This window comes from Drosophila eugracilis, unplaced genomic scaffold (assembly GCF_018153835.1).
Source record: "Drosophila eugracilis isolate 14026-0451.02 unplaced genomic scaffold, ASM1815383v1 contig_445, whole genome shotgun sequence".
Lineage (NCBI taxonomy): Eukaryota > Metazoa > Arthropoda > Insecta > Diptera > Drosophilidae > Drosophila > Drosophila eugracilis.
Window position 1 is genome coordinate 1,358,885 of NW_024573311.1, and position 16,006 is coordinate 1,374,890.

Below are 16,006 nucleotides of genomic sequence, written 5' to 3' on the forward strand. Positions count from 1 at the left end.
TTTTCTCTTCTTTTTGCAGATCACTTTCCGACATATTTTTGGTAAATGACCAAGAATGGCCTACGACATTAGCATAGAGAAACATAACTGTCAGAGGACATTGACATCGGACGCTCGGTTTTTACAACTTTGAATTCGAACCGAGAAAATCGAAGAAGGGCAAACAAATTGCAAAACAACTTTCGCGTTTCAGTGAAAAACCCAACAATTTAACCACACAACATACATATATTAACTAGCCCTAAAGCAACAACACTCTAGGTTAAGCAGAGCAAACGAAACCAAGCGAAACGAACTATTAGACACTAAATCGCAACCAGGATCAGATGAGGCAACAGCCAGTGCAACAATCGAGCGGAAAACCAATGAGCAGCAGGCGAAGGCACAAAAAGCCCAAGGCAAAGTCAACAGTATCCACAAGAACTTTAAACCGCCCTGAACTTTAGAATCCGAGACTCGAGTATGCAACAGGCTGGCCAACTGACGTCGCAGCAGCAGCAACAGCAGCAGCAGCAGCAGCAACAGCTACTGCAGCAGCAGCAACAGCAGCAGAATGGCGGCGACCTTGCCGCCTATGCCGCCTCGCAGGCGGCAGGTGGTAGGCGTGGCCCCATAAGCGGCGGACGCTTCGACTTCGAGGATGGTGGCACCTATTGCGGTGGCTGGGATGAAGGCAAGGCCCATGGTCACGGTGTCTGCACGGGTCCCAAACACCAGGGTGCCTATGCCGGAGCCTGGAACTATGGCTTCGAGGTGTCCGGATCGTACATATGGCCCAGGTGAGTGAGCTCATATTTCGTCGTAATTTTCATTAATTTACGATTCTCCTTAAAAATAATAATCTTTCACGATGAATAAGGATCTTACGTTCTCTCAACCTGCCACCTTAATCCCATCCTATTACTTACAGCGGTTCACACTACGAGGGTCAATGGCAGAATGGACGCCGTCATGGACTGGGCGTGGAGCAGATCGGTCGGCAGATCTACCGCGGCGAGTGGTCGAAGGATGGGCACAAGGGACGGTATGGAGTACGTGAGAGCACTGTGTCGACGGCCAAATACGAGGGCACCTGGAACGAGGGATATCAGGATGGGTCCGGATGCGAGACCTACGCGGATGGCGGTAAGTGATGGATGGGGCGTGGGTCCTGGGCGCCATACGCTGCGTATACGTAATGTGCATGAGATCATTTTGCGTTTGGTTTTTGGCTCACTTTCAAAACGGCGAACATGAGTTCGTTCCCTCGCCGTTGTTTTACTTTTTTGACGTTTCTGTAATCATTTCTGGGAACGCAAGGGTGTGTGTGGGTACGTGTGTGTGTGTGTGTATGTGCCCCACACACATCCTTACACACAACGGACCCCAGCCTGACGTCATATTTTATTTTCCCTGCTCGCAGTTCAATGATATTTGGCTTTCCCGCTTCGGTTTTCGCTTTTGTAAATTTTTCCTGCATGAGTGCGGCTTTTTCTGGGGAAATTCTCAGTCAGGGAAAAACACATGGCCGCCTGCAGAGCTGGCTAAGTTCTAACATTTCCACCATTAGGGAATTGCCTTGTTACGGTCAAAGTGCAAATGCAAATGCCAACCTTTTTCCCGAAACGAATTGACGCATAACTACCAATTAGCATTAACCGAGGGCTAAGTAGTATTTCCTAATCAACTAACGAAACTTCTAATTCCGGAATTAACCTGGTCACCAAAGGGAGGAAACACTGAAAGAAAATCTAGAAATTAGCTTCGAAAAATTGAAAAGCTTAAAGGTGGTAAAGTTTAAGTTTTTATAGCTAACCGACCGGTTGATTGCCTTTAATAAAATACTCAGCTTTTTCCCGCTTTTGTGTAAATAAAATCGATATTAGATTTAATTTTTGTTCTGTATATAAATGGGCCGTATTACTTAAGACGCAATGCCGTTGGGCAGAAGGGAAATGGCACGTGGAGCCATTAATAGAAACCCGTTGGAAAGAGCAAGCATTTCACTTAGGCCAACTCTCCTGACAGAAGAGTAGAACGTGGGAAAGTGGGTAATGCGGTCTGCGGATGGAAGTTCCATTAGCATAACAATCGCTCGAAGTGGACTGCAGTCGTTTGATGCACTTTTTTGTATTCCAGGCAAATACCAGGGTCAGTGGCAGGAGGGCAAGCGACATGGATATGGAATCCGTACCTCGGCGCCCTTTGGTTTGGCCTCACACCATCGGCGCAAGAACCTCCATGCCTCGCTGAGCTCCCTGCGGAGTGGCGAGAATGGAAATGCGGCCAAGATTGTGGAGAAGGCGGAGGAGATCCGAGGCGGATTCGTTTTGACGGCCAAGTCCGATAAGCTGCCGGTGCGACGCAACAGTTTGACGGATAAGACCGGTAAAAAGGGATTCCTTATGGTGAGTTTTGAGGGTATAAACCCTCCTGATGATGGTCTTAAATACTACTCCTAATCCTCTAACAGGGCCTTAAGATGCGCAAGCAGCGCAGCACGGGTGATCTGGAGAAACGGGGAACAATAGCGTCTGGCAGCATTCGCTCCACCATGTCCTCGGCCTCCTGGATCAGCACCGGATCCGAACAGTCCAACCTGACCACTAAGTAAGTGTCTTCAAAAGTCAACCTTATATATTAATCATTAATAATATATATTAATCTCTTCACAGGTCCAACCACACAGAGTCCAATGCCAGCTTCACTATGGACGACGAGCAGCTGGATCCCACTGTTGTGGAGACGTACATGGGCGAGTGGAAGAAGGACAAGCGCTGTGGTCACGGAGTGGCTGAACGCAGTGATGGACTCAAGTAAGTGACAGCCCATTCATTTATTGGCTAATTATTAACCATGTAAATCCTCACCAGGTACGAGGGCGAGTGGTACAACAACCGGAAGCACGGTTACGGCGTTACTACCTTCCGTGACGGAACCGTCGAGGAGGGAAAGTACAAGAACAACATCCTGATCACCAGCCAGAAGAAGAAGCATTTGTTCCTGGCGCGTTCGCGCAAGCTCCGTGATCGAATCGCCGCAGCGTTGAGTTCGGCACAGCGCGCCCTTAAGATGGCCATGCAGCGCTCCGATATGGCCATTTCCCGAATGGCCACCGCAGCGGCTAAGGCCCAGAATGCGGATGCAGCTGCCGAACAGGCTCGAATGGATTGCGAGAATGCGGTACGGATGGCTCGGGAATTTGCTCCCGATTTTAAGCCGTCAGTGCTGGAGCGTTTCGAGAAGTTGCGCTTCCGGGAACGGGAGCGATTCCGTCCGGGACCAGCGGCCGCATCCGATGCAACCGTGAAAATGGGAGTGGGCATGCAGACGCAACAGCAACAGCAGCAGGGGCAGTTCTCGCCAACGAGCAGCAGCGGATCGGATGCCTATGCCACGCAGGCACAGCGCCAGCAGCAATATCTTAACATGCAGCAGCAACAACAGCAGCAGCGTCGCATGTCCCAGCAGAAACAGGAGTCGGAATGCCCAGTTCCACCTTCGATGTACTCGCAACAGCTGCCCGTCTCGCCGCAGACAGATCTGTCCGGAATGGTGAGCCAGGGTCAGCCCAGTCATGCCCAGGTGATCAGTGCCATCAATCAGATGTACCACCAACAGCAGCACCAGCAGCAGCAACAGCTGAACCAGCAACAACAGAGCAACCCGCAAATGAATCCTGCATATCAGTTCCAGCAACAGCAACCGCCCGGCCAGGCCAAGATCAATCCCAATCTCAACTCGAACCTCAAGCAGAACCAGGCACCAAATCAGAACCAGACGCAGTTGCCCTTCGGCGCGGGCACCAATCAACCGGTGGTGTCCTCACAGCAACAGCAACTCCTGCAGCAGCAACAGCAGCAGCAGCAGCAGCAACAGCAACTTCTCCAGCAGCAACAACTGCAGCAACAACAGCTGCAACAGCAGCAGCATCTTTTGCAACAGGCACAACTCCAGCAGCAACATCAGCCTCTCCAACAGCAACCCTCGCTGCATGCCTCGCCCACCCACAATGCCCCGAATCTGTTGCGTCGCGCCTCGCAGATGCAACAACAGCAAATCCAGGAAACGGCCACCGCTGCAGCAATGGCCGCCAATGCCGCCGCAATGGCCGCGGCCCAGCAGCAACAGCGCAGCGGCAGACCGCCCATGTTGGGCCAAATGGGCCAGCAGTCGTCCATCGATCATTTCGACCATTACAAACGGCCGCCGAGTCGCGACTCCTCCATCGATCGGTATGCTCGGGCCGCCAGTCGCCTGAGTGGGGCCTTTGCCGGATCACGGCAAACATCCCTGGACCGGTCAGGACTCGCCGATCCTGTAACCAACGGTGGCACAAGCACTCCTGATGGACGCCCGCGGGCGGGCTCAGTATTCCGCGGATCCACCCCGCAACCTGGAGCCGGAACATCGACCATGACTGGTAACGGGTCACTGCCCTCGGGAACGGGAGGCGGACGTCTGTCGCGGGCCGGAACACCCAGTTTGGGAAGTGCAGGACGGGCACCTAGCCAGGGGAAGACAGAGCCGCTCTTCTCATCGCCCAATCAGCCGTTCGAGGACGTGCTGCTGCGCCAGCGGACGCTCGGCCAGGACATCATTCCCTCGCCCTCGCAACCCAAACGCACGGAAAGCCTGTATTTGCCGGCCAAGCCAGCTACACCGGTGGGCATGGCCATGGGCGGTAAAGGGGGAGGCGGAGGCGGCGGTGGTGGAGGCGGCAAGAAAATGAAGGTGAGTGGTGAGCCTATAGTTTTTAACTTTCCTAAAATGACCATGAAAAAAAGTTAAATCCAAAAAACAAAACAAAAAAACAAAAGTTAGATCCAAATCCAAAGAGAGTTATTTGGACACTCCCATTTCTTCTTAGTATCCTTGAAAGTCTCTAGAGAAAGTGAGAATGGCTAAATTCCCGGGCCGGCTGCCCGCTAAAATATTTCATAACACAGTTAATCCGAGCAATTAACTTAATTCGTACGCCATCGTGTGCGGGGGAGAAAGTGATAGTGGAAACTGGTGAGAGCCGGAGACTTAGTGTTCATTTTGAAACATTTCTCGGCCATCTCGGGGCGAACATGTGCCCATTCTGGGCTATTTATAGCCGGGCACGAATGCATGCCAGCCGGATCAGCCAACCGTCGGGCCATGTTGGAATGCATGCGTGCCGCGCTGAATCTCTGAAAATCTGTAGAACTCTCAGGTCTCTTTCAGCGGCGACTCTCTGGCGGAATGAACGCTCCACAAGTGGCCGTTGGAAGGCCGGCGACATGGCAATAAATAAATCCTCTCGGGAAGTGTCGCTTTGCCTTTGCTTTGGCTTCGTTATTTTTTGGTTATTTTTTTTGTGGCCCCTAGTGGCGACGATTTTCCGAAATGTGATGGCTAACTAGTAGCAAACGACGCGTCGGCCCCAACGGATTAGCAATTCGATTTTGAGAAAACCCCTTTGAAACATCGAGTGGCAATATAATTATATATATATATATGTTCGCCATTCAAAAAACTCAGAAAAATACATAGGAATTGTGAAAGCAATTTTGTGCGAAGAGTCAGCGACAATATCCGTTGTTGTTTTGGCTCAGTGCCGTCTTGGCGGGTTGTTCGACTATTTTTGGCTCCCCAACGGAGACGGTGACTCTCCGCGTCCGTATATTGTCGCTCGGTGTTCAGTAAAGGCGGAACGCCATGTCCAACTCGTTTACAAGTTGGAAAACCTGTAGAAGAAAGATTACACAAATTGTCCAACGTTATGCAAGCAGCTATTTAGCTGCTGTCATAGAACATTTTCCCCCCAACAAAGAACACAAAGTAAAGTCCAGAGACAATGGATTGGTATCCAGAAGAGGATGAGGAGGACCTTATGTTCTCGCCGGCTCTGTTGGCTAGGCGTGCCAGTGAAAGCTGGATCGTTGAGCCGCCTGTGGAGGTGGAGAAACCTTAACTTATCATCTTGGGTTGCCGGAAATAATTTGTGGAACATTTTTCTATCTACCTATTTGCAGTCAGTGCCCATTAATGTGACGCTGCAGCGGAAAAAATCAATGCCCGATTTCCAGGAACTGCCGCGTGCCACGGAGGCCATGAGCCGGGAGGAAGTGTCCGCCCTGGGCTCTGCCCGCCGGGAGGCAGTGCGTCGCCAGATCGAGGTCAACGAGCGCCTCAAGGCAAATCCCTTGCTGTATTTGGTCAGTCCACAGGTTAAGGTGAGTGACAGAACACTGATACTATAGGATACACAGATAACTTGGCCAAATGCCGCATTTGATTTGCTTTCACTTAAATGGTTTTACAATCAGTTCACTTAACTTAAAAGAACTTTGTGAAGGCATTTAGTATAGGTTGATATTTCAACGCTAATGGCGCAATCAGCCATAGTTTATGAGTCTTTCACTCAGCGCCAATTTATGAATATTTTTAATAATGAATGCGAATTTTATTTAAAAGCTGGCAAAGTATAAAGATTTGCTTAAGAGAAGAAATGCTTTTAGATCTATCAAATCTAAAAATTTTGTTTTCATTTTTGTTGTTTGAATTAACAATTGTGAAGTTAAAGTTTTGAATGCAAACTTGTTATAAGATTACCATTAGGAGAAGCTTATAGATGTTTTCATTTCTTGTCTTGACACCAAATAATTCTGAAATTGTAATTCTATAAAGCATAAATTCCCTCATTCTAATTCATATAACTTTCGCCTCCATAGGACTGGTTTGTGCGCCAGCAGCTGATGCTGCTCGTCCTGATTTTCAACGTCGCGTTGGCGCTGCTGTTTGTCTACATGCTCACCTAGCGCCGGAGGAGGATGCCGAGGACGACGCTTGATACTGGCGGATTTGGTTTTGGCAGCTACTGGCTTTGAGGCACAGTGGTTTTGGCTGCCATCGATAGTCCAAGTTTCGCCGTTTTCGTGAACATTGTGAGTGGCCAAAAAAATTGGGCCAACACACACACTTTTCGTCGGGGGATGAGAGCTAATAAGTTTTTAGCATTTGCAGTAAACAGTTTATATAAAAAGGAAAAAAGCAACTTAAGTATCTAAAGTACCATAAATGTATATCATATGTATAACATGAGGAAACACGCTAAAGATGGGAAAAAGAAATCGAATTAAAAGTCTAGACTGCAGCCAAATAATGGATAAATAATAAAATTAACTAATAGCGGAGAACTGCAATGCACAAATCGTAGCAAACTAAATACATACTTAAACCGCGTGGCTGTGCAGCCAATCATTTAATTTGTCGAGCCAATTGAAATTTGTATTTTGTGGCTAACCAGAAGCTAGAGTGGAGATCGAATAACTATATGCAAATCAATTTAACGAATTTTTCTACACATTTAATGTAAAGATAAAGGCAAAAACAAAACAAAACAGAAAACCTTAACCTAATCAATGTTTAATCATGATAAAAAATAAACGCGTAATTTATTTAAACTTTGGCTACTTAATGTAATACCATAAAACAAAAGTTAAAAGGCAAACAAAAACCAAGAAACTTTTCCTATTTGCAATTGAAAATGCATTAGTCAGCAACTTAATCAAAACAAAAGGCAACCGAATAATACAACTATTCATATTTATATATATATTAAAAGTGTAACGATGTGTGACACCTATATTTGTATAATTAGCAAAATTTTATGGGACCGAAAACAGCACCAGCAAAAAAAAAAAAAAAAAAATCATAAAAAAATAAACAGAGCAACTACAAGATATCAAGTATCTTGGGCTATGTTTTTGGTTTACCAGTTCAACATTTTCGAAACAAAATTGAATTCGAGAATGAAAATTCAAGAACAAACTTTATATAAAGCGGATAAAACGGATAACGGATCGAGATTGTTAATGAATGAAGCTGTATATATACATTTTAAAATATCGTATAACTATAATTATTTTCTTCTCGATAATTTACGTTTAAATTCATAGCTGGGACGATGTCATTATTTCAAAAGTGTTGCAATTTATCGTTTTTAGTTTCACTTCATTTACGATGTACGAATATGTTCTAAATATTATTATTTCATTTTTTATTTGTTATTTTATATGCATACATTATTGAAAAGAAATAAAACCGCACATTCGCATCTTTGCAAGTGTAATCTGCAATTTGTTCTTATTACTACGTTTCTTAAATATATATATCTATATATATATATATATATATATATACTATCAAGTGCAATTATAGTGAACTATTCAACTTGCTGCTTTCCTCGGCTATTTTGTCTCTGCGTCTGTGTATCGATAAAAGGGCGAATAACATTATCCCAATATGATTTAAAAGTTGGAAAATCTAAGCCGGTCAAGTGCTAGAACCCTACAAATTGAAAGACTTAAACAGCAAAATCGTTGGCTGCTGCGTAACAATTTGAGAAAATGAAAAAGAAAATTTGAAACGAAAAACAAAAACTATTTGGATTCGCCTTGATCAACGGTTATATAAGCGTTGTTTCAAAATATTCATAATGCATAAACATATATATTTGCATACGAAATTTAATAAATCTAATTTGTGTATATATCTGCATATGTTAATCAGATTGGCAGGCATAACCAAGAAACAAGCTGGCGAAAGAAAAAAACGTAAGATATAATCTTATTCAATGTAATCAGCATCCAGAAAGTATATCAAAAATGAATGCAAATGAAGGAAACTTTTTAAATACAAATAATAAAAAGCGTCAAAGCCGAACCATAATATGTTGTTTTTTTTAGATTTTAACATGGAAAATGTTTAAATTAAAAGTTCCTTTTTAATTCGTAGTAAACTTTTATATATACAGCCCAAAAGTATGCAAAATTTCACTAATCCAAGTGAAACTCAAATTTTTAAATTTTTAGTTTAATAGTTTAATCATCATTAAGTCAACAAGTCAAGGGTGAAAATAGATAAATAAATAAAAAGGACACCTAGAAAACATTTCTAGCCTAGAGATACACCTAAACCTAGCAACAACGACTGGCGTTTAGTAGTCCCCATAGCCTCTTCCTTGGTTGCCATATCCAAAGTCCTTCAGATAATTATCAATGGCCAGGTCAAAGTTTGAGGATGGCTTATCAGGGCCTGATTCGGGCCCTCCATATGGCTTGACCTCCGGCTGAGGTTCCGGCACGGGATAGGATTCTGTACGGGGTTGATAGGATTCCGTTTGGCTGGGATAGGCCTCCGTAATGCTAGGATACGAATCCTTGTGGCTGGGATAGGATTCCGTAGGATATGATTCCGTTTGGCTCTGGACAACGGGATACGCCTCAGTTTGAGGTACTACGTATTCCTTGGGTGCCTCAACAATGGGATAGGATGTGGTCCTGTCATAAATTGGAGGCGGAGTGGCTACAACAATCTTCTCTTCGTAGGGTGTCTTAATCTTGGCCACTGAAACACCCGATGATGAGGAGGAGACCGCTGAGGCGGCGTACTTAATGCTGGAGGTGATTTTGGGTACTGGAGCTACCTTGCTTACAAGGGGAACCGGGTTTTTCCTATAAACCGGAACTGGAACAGGGGAATAGTAAACGGATGGAGGTGCCGCAGGAGCTGGCTGAAGCTGAATTTTAGGACGTGGCTGAGATGGCACGCTGGCTGGATACCCCTTCTTGCTACCGTATGCGGTGCTCAGTAGCTGGGCCAACTCCTCCAGCGTGTAATTGGGAGCAACTACGTTGGCCACGCTAGGAGAAGATGCTACCGACGAAGCCACAGATGGTATGGAAGCCGGTGAAGCAGCAGAAGCTGCAGCTGCCTCTTCGTAGACCAAAGGATAGGGTTTATATGCCTTGGGTCCATTCACAGGTACCACCAAACCTCCATAACCATCACCTCCGTACTTGGGGAAGTATTTGCGCTGATGGACATGTGTGTACTCCACCTGTCCTCCGGGAGCGTAGTCTCCGATAGAGGAGATCTGGGTGAGAGGCTGCTTGGGACCGGAGGAGACCACCTTGCGGCAGAACTCCTTGCAACCCAGCTTGCACTCGCAGTAGCACTTTTTGTATGCCGATGGCTGGGTTGTGTACTCTGTGGGCGTGGGTGGAGCACTAGTGGTGGTTGGGTACACATGTTCCGTAGTGCTATACACCGCAGTGGTGGGTGGACTTGTGGTCGATCCTCCAGTTGTTGTCGGCGCCACCGTCGTAGGCACTTCGCTGCATGGCACTTGCTCCCACACCTCCTGCTCACATTCAGCACAGTATTCCGGGAAATGGGCTTGGATCATCAAAGCCGAAGCCATCAGAACGGCCATAAACAATAAATTGCAGCGTTCGAACATCTGAAGAGGGGAAAATGCCGTTTAAAAATGGGTCAAAACTCCATGGCAATCGTTCCAAATCGATTGGCCCAGTTTCTTACCTTTTCACTGAATCTCTCCCTCAGATAGCGATCACTTTCCCTACAATTGCTGGAATTGCTCTGTCCCGGATCGTCAGTTGGATGGCACTTGTTGGCTGTTGGTCTGTCGCGTGCGAAACTCTTTCATGCAATTTGCTGAATAGCTCTTAAATACGCTGCGCTGGCCGAGAGCTTCTTCGTAGAAGCACTTACAACGCCGAACAAATGGGTCGCGGAAGCGTTGACCGCGTCACGTTCCAAACGCCCCAATGGATCGGTGCAGTTGGGAGCGGGGCGTGGTGGTCCGGAATGGGCCCGGGGGCCACACAATCACCAGATGCCGCCGCTTCCGTAATACACATTCAAGCATTTCTACCCGCACTCGTCGATAGCATCGAGTGGTCGACAACAACAGTTGGCCCAATCATGAACATGGCTAACAAACATATCTTTTTTTTATGACCTCTAGTTCATGGCTTCATGACATTAACCTTTTGCGGATCAGTGGAAAGAACTTATCTTTTTTAAATATATTAATTGAAAATTAAAAAAAAAATTAAAATATATTCTGAAATGTTTATAAGATATTTAGGAGCTGTCAAACTGGTTAACTGAACTGATCAAAAGCCTTGTCTTTATCCTTTTTATATTTTTATAAAGTAGTTTTTAGCGTTGCTTATTCCGCACACTCTGAGTTTTTTTTCGGTTCTGCTGAATCTTTGCCAGCAGTTTGGGGATTTATAATTTCTGGGTCTTGGCCTAGATCTGATATTATTGTCTGAGCTCGATTAACTTATCAAATTTTGGTTGCACTTTCGATGCACACGTACGATTCTGATTAAAGTTTTAAATGCAAGATAGAAAATTTTTACTCTTTATTTAAGTTGGAAGTAAATATTGGTTAAATAAATGCATTTTCTACAAATCAGCGAAAATGTTGAACTTCAACCTTCTCGTCAACGCACAAAAATCTTCAATTTAGTTTGTTTTAATATTACCCAATAAAAATGTTTGTTGTTCAAACTACCATCTGATATTTATTCACAAAAAACTGCTTCAAATTCAATGTAAAAACAAAATCATGAATAAATTTCAAACTAAGAACAACGCGAACTTCGAATTTCGATTAATTCAGATTGGCCACACGATTTTGAAATGGTCTAGCTCCGGAGTAAACCTGAATATCCGGAATAAAACTTCGCCCATCTGCTGCATCAGTCTCCATGGCTTCCTTGAACCTCCTCTCAATGGAGCTTCGCTTCCTTAGTTTCTCCCAGCGATTAGCTCGGAGATGTGGTTTTGGTTTAACTGTCGTTTGGATTTCAGACTTTTTAATGGATCGGCTTTGATCCGGAACCTCTCGAACAGTATCGCCACGACCAGCCATTTCCATATCTATAGTATCCGTTCCACTTTGAGCACTTGTCAGTCGTTTCAACATCTCCTGGTAATGCGGTTGATCTGCGGTTATGTACTCCGGTTCGTCTTCGGGGTTCAGGATCCGATAATTGGGAGTACCCAGCTCAAAGGTGGTGAATTCACCATGCTCCACCTTATTCTTCAGATGCTTGGCAGTGTAACCATATTGTTTTAGAGGTGCCATCCACTTGGCATCCGCATCTGGATCCTTTGAGCCACCCAGGCAAAAGCCAAAGGCCAATACCAATATAACCAGTAGTTCTCGTGTCTCCGGTGAGCCGACCATTTTCGCACTGATGCTCCATTGATCTTTGGCTAGAGCGTTAGCCAAATCCAATAGAATCTCCATCGGCGACGTCGACTGCACCGGTAATTGGACGCCCCCGAAGTGACAACAGGTACGTGAGATTAGAGTCATCTATGGGACCATGTCGCGTCTGGCGGAGATAGCATTAGTTTCGACTTATCATAAATACAGAGCCACCTGAGAGATGACACATCGTCTTATGAGACATCAATCGGCTAATTCTACCATAAAATGTGAAAATTTCACAGAAAAGTCAGACTCTTACTCGAGTTTAACTAAATTTCTCATTCAGCTTTCATTCATCATTTTTTTTCCCATTAAGCATGTTGAATTTTTTAAAATTATATGATGGCTCTCTCACCACACTTTGCTTGAATCATTTTAAAATCTTTCAAAACTGACTACCTCACCATTAAAATTCAATTTTGTTTTGTGTTCCTCTGCGAACAGATTGAATGGGATGCATCTTTATAGTTAGTTATATACAGTATGTGTGAATGGAACCTAATTATACAATCAATGGCGCAATTATAATTAAATTATGTTATATGGCAGTGAAGATTTCGTAATGGTTTTGTGATGCTGATGGTCAATGGCTAGATCCTTTTCAGTACTTGTACTGAGCTGTGGGTCCGGAAACGGAGACATAGTTTCCGGTGGAGAGCTCCTGCTTGATGATAGCCTTGGGGGCAGCGTAGTGAACAAGTGGAGCCACCGGCAGCACAGGTGTAAGGATTTTGGCAGCCAGAAGCTTCTTAGGGGGCTCAGGCAGCGGTATCTTGATATCCGTGGGCTCACGCTGGACAATGGCCTCGAAACCGCTGTGATCATCCGCCTTGTATTGGACTATCCGACGATAGCCATCCGAGTCGATCAGCTCATACACACCCTCGACCTTGTCGTCCTTACGAGTCTCCTTTTGGCTCTTGATATCTCCAGTGTGAGGATCATTCACCGCCCACTGAAACTCATAGGCCACTGGTCCATAGTCCGGCTCCGGCTGCAATTCAATGCCCCAAACGGCGCTGGCCAGACACAGGTACAACAGATAGGTAGCCTAGAAAGGAAATAGCACTATGTATTGCACTCCCTGAAAAGGATCACCTTGCTTAACTCACTTTTCCCATCATTTTTTTGGTTCTCAGAACTCTTTGGATATTGAAATGCACTCGACGAAGATCGGAATCGAAGTAATTAATCTAGGTAGTCCTAGGCTGCTTATATACGAGCACTCACCAGGCCAGATCTGCTTTGCGATCCAACTTAGATGTGTGGCAATCCACCCAAAGTGGCGTGTCGCTTTTCGCCACGCGCCTCCCAAACAAGATCGCCGGCGCAAGTGGACCGCGCTCATTAACTGAGCCCCGAAAAAATTATAATTAAACAAGAAATATGTAAAGTGTGGTTCGCACTAGTCTAAGCAATATTGGCAAACAGTGAGCAAAATTATCCATGAAATTAACTTGGATTTTGTTAAAAAAAAACATGTATTAAGTCAAGGAAGATACCCTGCTAATTATTTTTGTTGTTTAATTTGAAATATTTCAGATATTGGTTTAACTTTCAGAAAGCTGCTCATTTTATTATTTTTTAAGTTTTCAAAATCGATGTATTTCTTTCTTATATGATAATAATACAGAAAATTATAATATTAGGTTATAAATTCATGATGTTTTTGGTTTTATAAGTTTTCTCCAACTGCAGCCAATCGATAACCACCCAAACGAATATGCCGCAAGTGGGAGAGCCTAGTGATCTTAGAGGTGTCGCGCTAGTTTGTCTGGTCTAACCAACAAATGTGCAGATTAATTTACTTTGTCAATAATTTGCAACATTAGGCATTGGGCAACAAGGCCTCCGACTGCATTAAGTCATAAAAATAATTGTCATGTTTTAATGGATAGCACGCCACTCAGATCGAAGATGGAAGATGAAATAGGGGATTGGGGGTTGGAACCTTCATGGCTCAGAGGCCAAATCCTTTTGGCTAGTGATCTGGCACACAACCCGTTCGATGCCATTAACAAAAATTTTAATTAATCGCTCAGGCCGAAAAACCAGGTTACTCTATCTCAAAAGTTTTTGATTTAACGCAGCCGCAGAGCGTGTTTGTCGAACCTTAAAAGCAATCTCTGGTATGCGCACTTGTTAGGCGTAGTTGGGTCTAAATCTGGGTTATTCCAGCGGACTAACTAGACAGCTAACGGGGTCTTCAATGTGGCAGCTTTGCGTAAAGTTAGTGATCAGTTTCATCAGCCTAGGTATGGTTACTTTTCATTACAATCTATGGGTTAGTAGTTTATTTGTAGGTGTTTTGCGATTTAACTTATGGGGTTAAGCCAATAATTTGTTTTAATCAGCATCCTCACTTTCTTTTTCCAACTTGGCACGTATTGTTCTTTGGCAGCGGGATCTTAGTAGTTCTCGTCTCAGAGCATTACTCTCAGTTTCCACAGTTTGAATAAGCTGAAAATAAAGAATCGTCTTAAGTCGAGGTTAGATTTCATAGACTTTTAGCTTACACTATGGGTTAGAACAGCTCTTTCCATAGTTTCCGCATCGTGATCGTCAACCTGTGGGCCGGATTCACTGCTTGAAGAGCTTTGACGAGATAGCACCGCTTTGTGATGGGCTCCAGGATAACCCTCCTCATACTTAGGCGGAGGATCATCATCGTTTGGAACTGAAGCTGCAAGGCTTACTGCTCCTGCTTCTGAGTTTGCCTTTAAGGCAGCCAATTCATCCCTCAAACTTTGGTTTTGCATTTCCAGTAATTCTACCTGGAAAATAAATAGCTATTAAGAAAACTTAACGATTTTTGGAAGGATCTTACACTCTCAAGTTCAAAGTCCATTTCATCGATAATATCGTATGACTCATCCAAGGCCCTTTGCAGTTTCTCCACTTTGGTTTTTAGGTCTTCTAGCTCATTGGGATCACTCTGGGCTGACTGACGCTTCTCTAACATCATTCGTTGCTCTAGAGGGGAATATATTGAGTGGCTTCAAAGAGGTAAAGCAAATCCAAAACCCACCAGCATGTCGCTGATCTAGAGAGGATTTCATCACCAAGCCAGTCAGTGTCTTCTGCCTTTTAAACATTTCCTCCAAGGCACGACACCGTTTAACCTTCTCCAAGTAGGCATCATGCAACTTGTTGTACTTCTTCTTGTGCTGCTGCACTGTCTCTACCAGTTGATCACGCTCCTCTTCTAACTGGAAGGCCATGATCTTGGCCTCCACATTAATGGCTGCATTGGTACTATGGCTGGCAGACGCGCGATTCAGGCGATGGCGCAGTAAAATGTTCTCCTCCTCCAGTTGGGCATTTCGTGACTTTGCTGTAAAGGAGTTTCAGTACATTGCGTATACGCAATTATATTGCTTATACGCACCAGCTGCCAGTTCTGCATAGAGAACCTGCATTGCAGATGTGGAACGTTTCTCCATTAGATTAATTTTTATAATATTAGCTTGTAAGTGTAAAAATTACTCAGCAATTGAAGAATATTTTGATGAGGAAAACAGTAAAGATAAGCTATCAGCGAGTTTGGATTGCATGGTTATCGCTGGTAGAGTTTCTTTGTCAAATTATTCGATTACTTCGGAATATTTAAATTAAATAATGTAAAGTTTTAATGGATAAAGCAGTTTCTTTCTCTTAATTCAATCCCTTAGGTAAAGAAAATCGAGAAATATTCCTTTTGGCGGCTAAGATGTCGATTTAAGAACTAAAAACCTGCATATTAGTAATTTTTCCAATATTTAAGTTTTTTGGTTACTTCATGTAGCTAATATTTTATTTTAAATAATTATAAAATATGTAAACATTGAAATAAGTTTAAAATTAATATTATATCTTAATTTTTAATATTTTCATGTAAGCAACGCCAGGTTTGAGTCTTTGCTAGAACAGTTAGGTAAATATTGCGGTCACACCATTAATATAGTTCCGGAACCGAGAACCAAA

General features: G+C 44.2%; 5 protein-coding genes across 6 annotated transcripts; 1 reads left to right on the forward strand and 4 right to left on the reverse strand.

Moving 5' to 3' along the window:
* On the forward strand, positions 1-8,080 carry LOC121530253 (junctophilin-1). 2 transcript variants are annotated; one of them, XM_041819033.1, is made up of 8 exons: positions 1-779; positions 911-1,125; positions 2,119-2,387; positions 2,453-2,589; positions 2,655-2,795; positions 2,853-4,713; positions 5,982-6,182; positions 6,681-8,080. In XM_041819033.1, exons 1-8 carry the CDS (start codon positions 463-465, stop codon positions 6,765-6,767), a joined length of 3,228 nt encoding a protein of 1,075 aa, XP_041674967.1. In that variant the 5' UTR covers positions 1-462; the 3' UTR covers positions 6,768-8,080. The 2 variants fall into 2 exon arrangements, with proteins under 2 accessions (XP_041674967.1, XP_041674966.1); XM_041819032.1 differs by lacking the exons at positions 1-779; positions 911-1,125; positions 2,119-2,387; ... (1 more) ...; positions 2,655-2,795; positions 2,853-4,713 and adding an exon at positions 5,359-5,905.
* Positions 8,081-8,807: 727 nt separating this feature from the next.
* On the reverse strand, positions 8,808-10,528 carry LOC121530254 (adhesive plaque matrix protein). Its single transcript, XM_041819038.1, has 2 exons — positions 10,333-10,528; positions 8,808-10,252 (listed from the first exon to the last, which is right to left on the reverse strand). The coding sequence occupies exon 2, from the start codon at positions 10,250-10,252 to the stop codon at positions 8,948-8,950; it is 1,305 nt and encodes a 434-aa protein (XP_041674972.1). The 5' UTR covers positions 10,333-10,528; the 3' UTR covers positions 8,808-8,947.
* A 621-nt stretch (positions 10,529-11,149) lies between these two features.
* On the reverse strand, positions 11,150-12,148 carry LOC121530259. The gene has a single exon (XM_041819083.1). The coding sequence runs from the start codon at positions 12,146-12,148 to the stop codon at positions 11,438-11,440; it is 711 nt and encodes a 236-aa protein (XP_041675017.1). The 3' UTR covers positions 11,150-11,437.
* A 325-nt stretch (positions 12,149-12,473) lies between these two features.
* Positions 12,474-13,364, reverse strand: LOC121530256 (larval cuticle protein A2B). The gene is made up of 2 exons (XM_041819060.1): positions 13,156-13,364; positions 12,474-13,094 (listed from the first exon to the last, which is right to left on the reverse strand). The coding sequence occupies exons 1-2, from the start codon at positions 13,165-13,167 to the stop codon at positions 12,645-12,647; spliced, it is 462 nt and encodes a 153-aa protein (XP_041674994.1). The 5' UTR covers positions 13,168-13,364; the 3' UTR covers positions 12,474-12,644.
* A 256-nt stretch (positions 13,365-13,620) lies between these two features.
* Positions 13,621-15,568, reverse strand: LOC121530255 (protein Daple). The gene is made up of 5 exons (XM_041819039.1): positions 15,432-15,568; positions 15,072-15,377; positions 14,871-15,016; positions 14,560-14,817; positions 13,621-14,503 (listed from the first exon to the last, which is right to left on the reverse strand). The coding sequence occupies exons 1-5, from the start codon at positions 15,484-15,486 to the stop codon at positions 14,390-14,392; spliced, it is 879 nt and encodes a 292-aa protein (XP_041674973.1). The 5' UTR covers positions 15,487-15,568; the 3' UTR covers positions 13,621-14,389.
* Between the last annotated feature and the right edge of the window lie 438 nt (positions 15,569-16,006).

Bases quoted from the DNA above. Each gene is read 5' to 3' on its own strand.
- LOC121530253 (XM_041819033.1), top strand. From the start codon at position 463: ATGCAACAGGCTGGCCAACTGACGTCGCAGCAGCAGCAACAGCAGCAG. The intron at 1,126-2,118 runs GTAAGTGATGGA...TTTGTATTCCAG, and splicing joins CGAGACCTACGCGGATGGCG to GCAAATACCAGGGTCAGTGG. The intron at 4,714-5,981 runs GTGAGTGGTGAG...ACCTATTTGCAG, and splicing joins GAGGCGGCAAGAAAATGAAG to TCAGTGCCCATTAATGTGAC.
- LOC121530254 (XM_041819038.1), bottom strand. From the start codon at position 10,252: ATGTTCGAACGCTGCAATTTATTGTTTATGGCCGTTCTGATGGCTTCG.
- LOC121530259 (XM_041819083.1), bottom strand. From the start codon at position 12,148: ATGACTCTAATCTCACGTACCTGTTGTCACTTCGGGGGCGTCCAATTA.
- LOC121530255 (XM_041819039.1), bottom strand. From the start codon at position 15,486: ATGGAGAAACGTTCCACATCTGCAATGCAGGTTCTCTATGCAGAACTG. The intron at 14,818-14,870 runs GTAAGATCCTTC...TTTATTTTCCAG, and splicing joins TGGACTTTGAACTTGAGAGT to GTAGAATTACTGGAAATGCA. The intron at 14,504-14,559 runs GTAAGCTAAAAG...CTTTATTTTCAG, and splicing joins GAGCTGTTCTAACCCATAGT to CTTATTCAAACTGTGGAAAC.